This window comes from Xenopus laevis, chromosome 5L, assembly GCF_017654675.1.
Source record: "Xenopus laevis strain J_2021 chromosome 5L, Xenopus_laevis_v10.1, whole genome shotgun sequence".
Classification (NCBI taxonomy): Eukaryota; Metazoa; Chordata; class Amphibia; order Anura; family Pipidae; genus Xenopus; species Xenopus laevis.
Genome location: NC_054379.1, coordinates 136,233,913 through 136,244,916, shown reverse-complemented (window position 1 = coordinate 136,244,916; position 11,004 = coordinate 136,233,913). Strand labels below are relative to the sequence as shown.

At 41.0% G+C, this 11,004-nt stretch overlaps 2 protein-coding genes across 9 annotated transcripts in view; one reads left to right on the top strand and one right to left on the bottom strand.

Annotated features, from left to right (window-relative positions):
* Window positions 1–11,004, top strand: part of gigyf2.L (GRB10 interacting GYF protein 2 L homeolog) — a 101,346-nt gene that overhangs the window by 29,702 nt on the left and 60,640 nt on the right. For all 7 annotated transcript variants that reach the window (XM_041563449.1, XM_041563448.1, XM_041563447.1 and 4 more), the window contains exon 7: window positions 827–867. In XM_041563449.1, coding sequence (XP_041419383.1) covers window positions 827–867 — 41 coding nt within the window. The remainder of the gene's footprint in view (window positions 1–826; window positions 868–11,004) is intronic.
* Window positions 1,903–8,803, bottom strand: kcnj13.L (potassium inwardly rectifying channel subfamily J member 13 L homeolog). 2 transcript variants are annotated; one of them, XM_018263894.2, is made up of 4 exons: window positions 8,534–8,803; window positions 6,672–6,777; window positions 5,035–5,526; window positions 1,903–3,357 (listed from the first exon to the last, which is right to left on the bottom strand). In XM_018263894.2, coding segments are annotated over exons 2-4 (1,125 nt in total). In that variant the 5' UTR covers window positions 6,673–6,777; window positions 8,534–8,803; the 3' UTR covers window positions 1,903–2,725. The 2 variants fall into 2 exon arrangements, with proteins under 2 accessions (XP_018119383.2, XP_041419384.1); XM_041563450.1 differs by lacking the exons at window positions 6,672–6,777; window positions 8,534–8,803 and having other exon boundaries at window positions 2,299–3,357; window positions 5,035–5,298; window positions 5,405–5,496.

Genomic DNA, 11,004 nt, shown 5'->3' with positions numbered 1-11,004 from the left:
CAGATCAAAATTGAAGATATGCCTCTACCTCTGTCTCTTACCTCTTGGGTATAAATAACTATATAATCACAGCCATGACTAGCTTTGAATTTACCATGTCCAACATCTAATAATCCTCCTTCGGTAAACCTATATTTACATTCTCTTGTGCAATGAATTATACTCATTCTGCTTGCCTGTCCATTTTCCTCATTACCAGTTAAATGAAAGATGCAACATTTGTGTCACCTGTGTGTTGTAATTTTTATTCTAGATGACTAATTTACAGACACGTGAAAACAGGAATGTCCATAACTTATTTTTATCCTGCATTCTTCTACATATCACCACTTCTTTACTACCTGTTTTAAGGTTTAAGTAAAGGATGCTCTGGACCTGGGTTTTTTTTGGATAACTGATCTTTCCATAATTTGGATCTTCATACTTTGATAACTATAAGAGAACATTCCTATAATTCTGAGCTTTCTGAATAATGGGTTTCCATATAACTGATCCCATACCTGTACCTTTTGATCATTTTAAATGCTATTTTGTTGCAAAAAGTTGTTTGTAAAGATTGGCAACCTCTTAAACCAACATACACCTAAACATAGGTTTTAGAGAACATGGAAAGATGTCAATTTTCCACAGTTTATAGAACATTACAATTTGCTCCTGTCAACTTGAATGACAAGGTGATTCATGACAGTATCCAGCCCTGATATTGCTGCTGGAAGGGCCCATACTGTTATTTGGATTACTCTGAGACATTGCAAAAACCCCACTGATGGAGACTTGAGATGCAACAAGTTACTCACCTTTATCATTAATTCTGTTTTTCTCTCAGAGGAGACCGTCGGTTTGAGAAACCCACACGTAAAGAACCAGGTAAGAATGCTTTTGTACTTTATGTCAGGTGTCCTAATCTTGAGCATTAGTGTGAAGACACACAGCTACTAGAAACAGCTACTTGTCACAGCTACAAAATAAACAATAGTGATATAGTGATTGGCTTTACGTGTCTTTTAACTGAGCCAATTCTCCTTATTGTCTGTGGCAGGGTATTTTTTTTTTTTTTTGTCCATTAAAAGTAGCTGTTAAGGTGGCCATAGACACACAGATCCTATCGTACGAATCAAGGATTCGTACGTTTTTCGGATCGTGTGTGGCATGTGCCGACATCTTTCGTCCGGCGGAGATCGGTCGTTTGGTCGATCAGTCAGGTTTGATTTTGACCCGACCGATCCCGCCGGAGCCCACGGCACATCGTAATCGGATCATTCGGCCATACGGCCGAACAATCAGATTACATCCGATATAGCCATGCCTGTTAATGGCATATCGGGGAAAGATCCGCTCGTTTGGCGATGTTGCCAAACGAGCAGATCTTTGCATCTATGGCCACCTTTACTAGTAAAAAATACCCTGCTATAGACAATGCTAAGAATTCCCTCCATTAAAACACACGTAGTGTCTTAGCAAAGCCAATTATCACTATTGTTGATTTTGTAGCTGCTACTAGTAGTTCTGTGTGCCGTCACCCTTAGGCTTCTTATAAATAAAAACTAGGTTTGTTTTTTTAAATCCATGCTAAAGCATGAGCCTTTCCAGATCATTGAAAATCAGCTTTTGAGCTTTGCGGCACTCAATACTGCAGGCTAATGTCTACCAGTGAATGCAGGTGTTATAGAGCAGGTGGAGATCCGCTGGATACTACTTTAGTGACAGTGCTTCTAAAAACATGTTCATTTAAAATTATTAAGATTACCTTACATCTGGGCATAATGAAAAGCTTAGAGAATATTATACATGTGTATCAACATGGTTGTGTGTATATATTAGGTTTCTTGTCTAAGAAACAACCCACCCAGATACAGACCTATGAATTGTTCACCTCGGACACATTTAACAGCGGCAGGACTGTTACTAGAAGCACATGTTTTATTCAGGATAAATGTCATAAGCAGATAGTGGGGATATCACTCTGCCAGTCTCTGTGCAGTCCCTTTGCTCGCTCCTCTTCTGGACAGCTTCTGTTTGGTTTAGGATTTTTGTCGGAGTATTCTGTTAGCTAGGGTCGCCAAATGTTAGTACAGGAATTCTAAGAGTTTAGTCAGGTTCATTAAAGCACAGTATGCTTGCAATTCATCCTTGCCACTGGCTTACATGCGTCACTTATTCTTTTGTCTCTGTGATAACTGAATTGCTTTACGAGTCTTGTATGTTTATCAAGTAAGAGTGTCAGTGATGATGTATGTGTGCATTTATATTAACATAAATGTAAAGTTTTACACTTTGATGTACAAAGCAAGTGTTAACCGTTTTGCACACATTTGTTTGCAAAATGCAAATGAACTCCGCCCTGTCAGAGAAATATCTGAAGAAAAATTAAATCAAACCTTTTAGTGCAGTGATAAGGCTTAATTTCCTTCTAGTGTCTGTTGTATCATTTGTACTTTTAGAGCACATTTTGTGAGTGTTCATGAATGTGCACACACCTTTTGCCTCATGCACCTACTCTGACTTCTCCGGAGTGCTTGCTCACCACTGAGTCATTATAGTTAGCTCTGTTGGGCCCCTTCTTTGTCCAAAGGGGAAACAGTCCATGGTATACAGTAGTTAAGCTATCACAGAACAATCTTAGGAACCTTATGAACACCACGCCTAATCCTTTGATAAAGGCTCAGCATGGCGGTTAGGTTTAGGATGGCTGGAAGGGTAAGGACCTTGATGTGGTTGCGAGCAGTTACTCCCCCAGACCAGTCTCACAGATTTGGAAGGTGTCCCCTCTCTGCCCATTGGCACAGACCTCCAGATCAGTTCTGTACGGTGGTCTGTGTGAAGGTTGTGGAAGCTCTGGTAGGGGTCGACCAAATGATTCCATACATATACGGTATCCTCCTTCAAGCCGACGTGTTAGGCATGGGGCAAACCTGTGACCTTGGAGAATCTCACTGGGCAGATAGGAAGTACGGCACTGGCAGATTTCTCCTGAGCTTTCCTGAGTAGCTGACAGACAGACCACAAGTTCCAAGTGACCAGCAGAAGGTAACGATTCTCTCTGTAACAGGACTGCCAGTGGACTTCCAGAACATAAACTGTGGGAGTAAGTAAGGGGAAATGAGAAGAACGGACACTCTGCTCCACTAACTTGACTGTCCAGCAAAAACTCCACATTGGTCTGTTGAATTTGCCCATCCCCTCTCTCCTGGTATAGGATCCCACTGACCTTCACCATTGTTAAAGGGCTTGGGCGTGTGTTGGCCACTTGAAACATTAGACAAGGTTTTCCTTCAGGGTTGCCCACCACAGCCAGCCTTGAGAATCTGATTGAGGGGGAGCGGTTTTTTGGTCTTGCAATCTTTGCCACAAAAACACCTATACAATACAAAATTTGAGGTGAGAAACGCGTAAAGAGGAAGACCTGTGCCTTTGTTTTCCTGTGCTTATAAGCAAAATAGTTAATAGAATTGAAATCACACAATCCAAGACGGCTATAAACTGAAAGATTCACTTGTTTGATTACAAGTTGTACAAATTGGCCACACAGATTGACAGATTGGGTGGATCCAATTTTTTGCCATTCCTTTTTGCCACACTTGTTATATGCGCACTGCATTTGGACTGTAGTTGTGTGCAGATGGCAGCGGATGTGGTGCTCCGTAAAAAAGTGGGATACTATGCTTATTTACTACCTTGAATATCCATAAAGCAGCTGTATGTATGTGTGACTGTTAGGTCAATGTGTTTACATACCTTCAACTTCATTTTGAGCTATAGTGTGCCATATGTTGCTCTGCAAAGCGGGGCTGAATCTAAAAAGTCTGAAGACCTCTGAGTTAAAGGGGTGGTTCACCTTTATTACAGTTTGGAAATGGATACAGTCTTTTAAATCGTATTTGCGATTTGCTTTTATTAAAAAAATGGATTGTTTTTAAAATGGCTACCTGCAATGGTAGTGTTGCATAAATTCTCTTCACTGTGCCAGCCATAGAACTCACTGTGCAGGGAGGGGCAGGCTTTGATCACTACTGTGCCTGGCCCTTCATTGATCCGATTGGCTGAATCATGTCAGCCAGTCACATCTCGGATATGTAAACCATTGCAGCATGTGCAGTAACGATCTATGGCTGCACTTCCTCCACTTCTTACTCTACTGCTTATAACGCCATTCTGATGGGGACAGGACCTTATACAGCCAAGGTTTCTGCAATCCTGATGTCTTGGGCAGAAAGAAGAGACCAAGTATCTATACAGCTGTACCTTTACAGGTATCTGTTTTGAAGACGATCCATGTTTTTTTTTTTTTTTAAAAAAACAAAAAACAATTTGCAAATATGATTTCAACGACTGTATCTATTTTTATTTCTAAATTAATAAAGCTGAACCACCAATTTAAGGCTGAAGAACTGATTGATAAGTTGTCCTGCATTCTGTCTTCTGTGTTTGTGATGACTGTAAAGTGAAACCTGTTGCAAGGGATTGGGTCATGTTCCCAGTTTTAAAGTAATTGTTCAGTATAAAAACAAAAAACTGGGTAAATAGGCTGTGCTAAATAAAAAATGTTTCAAATATAGTTAGTTAGCAAAAAATGTAATGTATAAAGGCTGGAGTGACTGGATGTCTAACATAATAGCCAAAACACTACTTCCTGCTTTGCAGCTCTCTTGGTTTCCAGGCAGTAACCAATCGGTGACTTGATGGGGGGGGGGGCACATGGGTCATAACTGTTTGCTTTTGAATCTGAGCTGCATGCTAAGGATCAAAAGCAAACTCACTGAACAGTTATGCCCCATGTGGCCCCCCTTCAAGTCACTGACTAACTCAGAGTTAGAGATCTGCACAGCAGCAAGTAGTGTTCTGTTACGTTAGACATCCAGTCACTCCAGCCTTTATACATTACATTTTTGGCTAACTAAATATATTAGAAACATTTTTTTATTTGCACAGCCTATCTATTTACCCAGTTTTTATTTATACACTGAACTGTTACTTTAACCATTCTTCTGTGCACACATGATTTTTGATATAGTCATTAATGTAAGGGTTTCTTACCTGTAATGAAGGCCTCCAACATGAGCCCAAGAAGCATCTGTACAGCTAGCAGAGCAATGGCACTTGGGCAGTCACCACTTGGAAACATAGTGCCATATCCAATGGTGAGTTGTGTCTCCAATGAGAATGAAAAGGCAGCAGTGAAGCTTGTTATGTACTTGACACAAATGGTGTGGTTCTCTGGAGGTGCGTCATGATCCACTGCCAGATCCCCATTCATCTCAGCCAGCAGATACCAGAAAATGGCAAACAGGAGCCAGTGTGCTAGGAAAGATGCAGAGAAGGCCAGCATCATCCAGCGCCAGCGCATGTCCAGTAACAACCCCCAGATATCACGGAGATGCATCAGACCCTGCCCTTGCATACTCACAGCTTTAACCAGGCTGTGTCCGTCCTTTGTCACCAGTCGGTGAGAGCATGGGCTAAGTAGGGTGCATTTTGGTGACCTGTTGTTTGAATCTTCATCCCGATCTGTTCTGATCTGCAGTACCACTAAAAAAGAAAAGTATGCCAGATCAGGCAATGCTATACAAAAAGCACAATGGAATACAAGGAAAGTACACTCCGTCATCAGATGCCAAACTCAGGTTTGCTTTATGTAGGTGATATTTTTTCATGTTACTGTTCCTTTAACTAAGTTTTAAAGTAATACAAATACAGTATAATGCAGGTTGCCCTGCATTGGTTAAACTGTTTGTTTCAAAAACCCTACTATTGTTTATTTAAATCATCTGCTGTGTAGCAATGGGGGCAGCCATTCAAAGTAGAAAAGGCCTCGGGTTACACGGCAGCCTGACTGTCAGTCTTTTATCCACTATTTAACCTGTGACATATAGACTTTTTACAATTTCCACCATTGCTACACAGCAGCTTGTTTATATGAACTATAGTAGTGTTTCTGAAGCAAACACACCCATTTTACCAGGGCAGCAGTACATGATATTTTCATTTCATTTTTTGGTGTTACTGTTCCTTTAAGTCGCACACGCTTATATAAGTATAATTAAATCAGCATAATGAAATCTGGCTCACATAAAAAGAACTCCTATTTGGCCATGGTAAGCCTAAACTTTTTCTCTCTTTTTTTGGGTGGTCAAGGAGTCCATACACTACATTTAATGGTGTTGCTTTAAATCACTAACGTTGCTACAAATGCTATTTTTTATACACTAAATGTATTGAACTAAAATTTGTTACAGCAGTGATCCATGCTTTCACAAGTGTCTACAGCAGCTAAACATCTTTATTCTTGTTAGGCCATCTTTTGTGTGCCACTGGCACTGCACATGCTCAGTGTGCTGTGGGCGAGAACCCAACCTTAGGGGTTGTCACAAAACATTAGCAGAAAGGGAGGTAACCTCCGTTACAGAAGCTGATGCTACTTTACTAACAATGCTGATGCAGAGTCCTTTGGTTTCCGAGGTGCCATGCAATGTGAATCTAAATTAATTACTAGTTAGCCTTAAATCATGACTTTTATAGCTCTATACTATATATTGTTAGTTGATCCCTAAGCTCATATTTCTAGCCTATTTGTTGAAAGAGCAAAGAAAAGGAAGAATCCAAGAGCTTCAGAAAGAGGAGTAGTGAGTTCTGAGTGTGCATAGCATTCCAGCATCACACTGCTTTGTACTTACTTTTCTGATCGTAAGACCCTTGACGTGCCACACGTGTGTTGTCAGCCTGATCTTCCAGCAAGCATCCGCGGGATAAGTGGACAGTAACTCTTTGTACTGTTATAACCTATAAACAGAGATGAATGTCACTGCACCTGAACCATGTGCTACTGGAGCCTTCTACGTTTCATACTTTTGCTGCTGTTTTGCCAATAATTTAGATTTTTTGACACTGAATTTTAGACTGCCCCTCCCCCTAACTTAGGCACCTGAGCTTTCTCTGGCTTTATTCCCTTAAGACAAGCAGTGGCCTGTGCCTGCCTAACCCTGGTGTTCTGAGCTCTTGCCAGACTAAGGGAGGGGGTAGAATAAGTGTTTGTTATTTCTCACTCGGGGGTAAGCCGCTTTCAGACGCACACATCGTGATGCTCATGTGACATATCCTGCTGCGGGAGAAATATCCAGACTACTACTTCTCACCGGTGTAGGATGTGTATAAGGGCAGGTAGGATTCACCTGGCCCTGCAAGCAAGATTTTTTTTGGGGGGGGAGTGCTCCGAAGTTACACAGCTTTTCAACTAAGCCTCCTATAACTGCATTCTTGTCACAGTATGACCAGTTAAAACAAACATGCTCTTCTGTCACACTGTGCTAACAAACTAGCTGTTCAGTTTCCAGAGCGAAACCCCGGACTCCTATTCTTTATTCTTGCAAGCTGTATCAATTTATTTAATGCTATGTAATGCTTTACAGCTGTGCCTGGGTTGCAGGCTCCATACATTTATTGCCTCAGTTTGAAAAGTAAAAGATTTTAATTCCAAGCCTGTCCAAAAATCCTTCTCTTAATTCTACTTCAACCCTTCTCTCCCATGTGGCTGCTTATGTATCACTTGTATATTCAATGCTTTATAAAACTTGTATTGCTTAAAATATCAACCCATGTTCCCATTAACTTATACAGTAGTTAAATATTTAATATTAACAGTTTTCATATCCTTGGTAGGTAACTCCTTAAAGGAGAAGGAAAGACTGCCAGCACTTGGGGGTCTCAAATGTTAAGCACCCCCAAGTGATTGTATCGACGTACCTGAAACCCCGGGCCGGTGCTCATATCGGCAGAAAACTACACGGGGTTATACCAGTGATCACCACGGAGCGATCCCGGGGAAATCGCTTGCCCAGTAGAATGAAATAGCCGATTTTTACGTTAAAGTTTGGCTTTTCGCTCTACTGCGCATACGCAACCACGCAAAGGAGGAGGAAGACGGAAGAAGATCGCTCCATGGCGCTCACTGGTATAACCCCGGGCCGGGGTTTCAGGTAAGTCGATACAACACTTGGGGGTGCCTAACATTTGTGCTGCAAGCCTTTCCTTCTCCTTTAAACAGATCAAACTCCTTATAATAGGGATGTAAGGATATATTCATGTCAGAGTCTAATAAATTTAATTCCTATTCACATGACATCCCCATGATAATCAGTAGATAAACAATTGCCCAGGGTAAAGCAGCATTGTGTGCTTTGGTAAGGCTGCCAAAGTTCTTCTGAATAGAACGATAGAAAGATTTTTTTTTTTTTGCTATTAGAAAAGTAAAATCGGTTAATTTTGAATAGCAATTCACCGTGTGAACTAGTAACCAAGAGGTCTTGCCTTGGATTGCCGGAGTTCTTCATTACCAACCTCTGCTTGCACACTCAATTCACTCAAATTAAAGGATCACATGGTTTTTCTTTGTCACCCATCAAGACAGCATTGTGCTGTAAAGGAGGAGGAGGATGTGAGCCCCCGTGCTGGTGTCACAGGTCATTTTGGAGGTTTAATTTTCAATCACCGTTTTTTAACATTCGTATAATGAAGCACTGTATTCCATTCGGGCACTTACCTAGACAAGTCTTTATGATGATGGGGTTGGTATTGGAGGCTTTATAGATCTTTTCGCTCCAAGTTATTTACTTGAAATCAGTCGTCCTCTGTGTCACTTAGGCGCTCCTAAGAAATTTTTTAAAAGTTGCATGCACTACCCTTGGTTTCCAGTGTTGCCTTATATATACAGTCTCCTTTTCTCCAGTAGCGTATGTTTTGGCACTAAACTATGTCTGCTGAATTTTTCATCTTATCTGGTCCATGATTCTTCACCTTGATTTGGTCCAGATCTACTACTTGGCGGTACACTTCTTTCTCTGTCTGTGGGGGGAGCTCTTGCTGGGTCTGGAGTCATAACTCACATTCCTGTGTTTATAAATCCGTGGGCAGGGCTTCTTCAGCACTCCAGTTGATTGGGCATGCCTGTAATAGGGGTATGTCAGTAATGGGCGGAACCTGCAGGGTTGCCCTTCCCTCTAGTTATCAGCTGTGCTCGGTAGGTGTACTTCATTTTCCATTAACAATCTCATTACTAGTGAGCTGGAAAGGGGGTTAGCAGAACAGTGATTTGCAAGGCTATATCTTGATAAAAGGAGGAGAAAACGCTTACCAAGTTTAACTGCTTTAAGTTTGAATGAGTACATTATTAGTTTTAAATCTCTAGGACTCCTTAGAATGTCACTGCAGTTAAATGATTGTCCAGCCAAGAATGCTGCAGCCCAGTTAATAAAACAGGACTGTTTGATTCTAAGGATAGAATCTAGAGGAACTGAGTTGCTTAAAGGGTTGTTCATATTCTGAGACAATTTGCAATTTTTGTTTTTTTTTTGTTATTTTGCTTTTTATTCAACAACTCTACAAATTGCTATTTAAGCAATCTGGTTGCTAGTAGCGATGCGCTGAATCCAGGATTCAGTTTGGGATTCTGCAAAGGATCTGGCCTTTTTTTAGCAGGATTCGGGCGAGTCCTTCTGGCCAGCTGAACTGAATCGGAATCCTAATTTGCATATTCGAATTAGGGTTCGGTATTCGGCTGAATCTTTAACGAAAAATACGGGGGTTCGGCCGAATCCAAAAATAGTGCTAATTGCTAGGGTCCAAATTATCTTAGCACTAATTTGAATAAGAGACTGGAATATGAATAGGAGAGAGCGTGGATAGAAAGATGATTAATAAAAAGTAGCAATAACAATAAATGTGTAGCCTTACAGAGCTTTTGTTTTTAGATGGGGGTCAGTGACCCCCATTTGAAAGCGGGAAAGAGTCCAATGAAAAAGGCAAATATTTAAATTATAAAAGATAAATAATGAAGACCAATTGAAAAGTTGCGTAGAATTGGCCATTCTATAACATACTAAAAGTTAACTGAAAGGTGAACCACCCCTTTAAGGCCAAAGGTCTGTGAACTGGTGCTCTATAGAGAGGCTTAAGACGAAGGAGAATTTTCTTTTACAATTAAGAAAAAAAAGTGCACTAGCAGCTTCAATATCTGTACTGCTGAATTCTTCAATAGGACTAAGTGAAAGAATGTGTGTGTGTTGGAGGTTTTCTCTTGTTGTACCACTCAATAGCTCTGTTCTTTATTTATTTATTTTTCTTTGTAAAAGTGGCAGGACAGCTCTCCAGCTCATGGTCCTGTGGCTGGCTGCCAGTCAATGTATTTTATGCATGAGCTGGGGGATGGGAAGAAGACCAATCATATTGCTTGTGTACATTTCAGAAGGGGTGTCTGATTGTTTTCCACTGGACTTTGCTCGCCTCTCTTCCTTTAAGCGGATTGGAAAGAACAGAGCCGCATTGTTCTGGAGGAGCAAAGCCGTCTTCAGGCCTGTGGTGCTGGATATTAAAGTAATGACCCAAATCCTACCACCCTCAGGGCTTCTGTTATGTCGTCCTGCCCAGAGTTTAGTCCTCCTGCTGCGACTGGCACGTCAGTGCATGCCCAATCCGAACAGTAGTGGAGAAGCTACGCAAGCTCTTGTTTCATTGGTGGTTCCATATTACCTAAATAAAATAAAAAAAAGACTAATCCCCAGTGCCTACAGAGAGACTCATGCACTGTTGTATAAACAACTGACGCCATAACGCTCTGTGGGAGATATTTTTACCTGTTCTTTCAAATGTGCATTTTGAAATTTTTTTAATATCATCTATAAAGACACCACCCTATGCAGTGTAAATTTTAAGTGTACTGAACATACTTAATGGGGAAATATCTATGGTTTTGTTATTTTTGGCCCTAAACAACTATATGAAGCCAGTCTAACTTTAGTACTTCTCCCACTTCTGGTCCCTATGAACTTCAAAGGAACTGATAAAACTTAAATCCTTTAAGGCCAAAGGAACATTGGGCTGATTCTTAGGTTGTGGATAAATGCATGCCAAGAATTGGCCCATACACTTTCTTCTTTGCCTGCACCTGGAACCACTGATTTGGCCCGGGTGCAGGAACATGGAGCTCATTTTTGCGCTAAGACGGGCATCTTGATG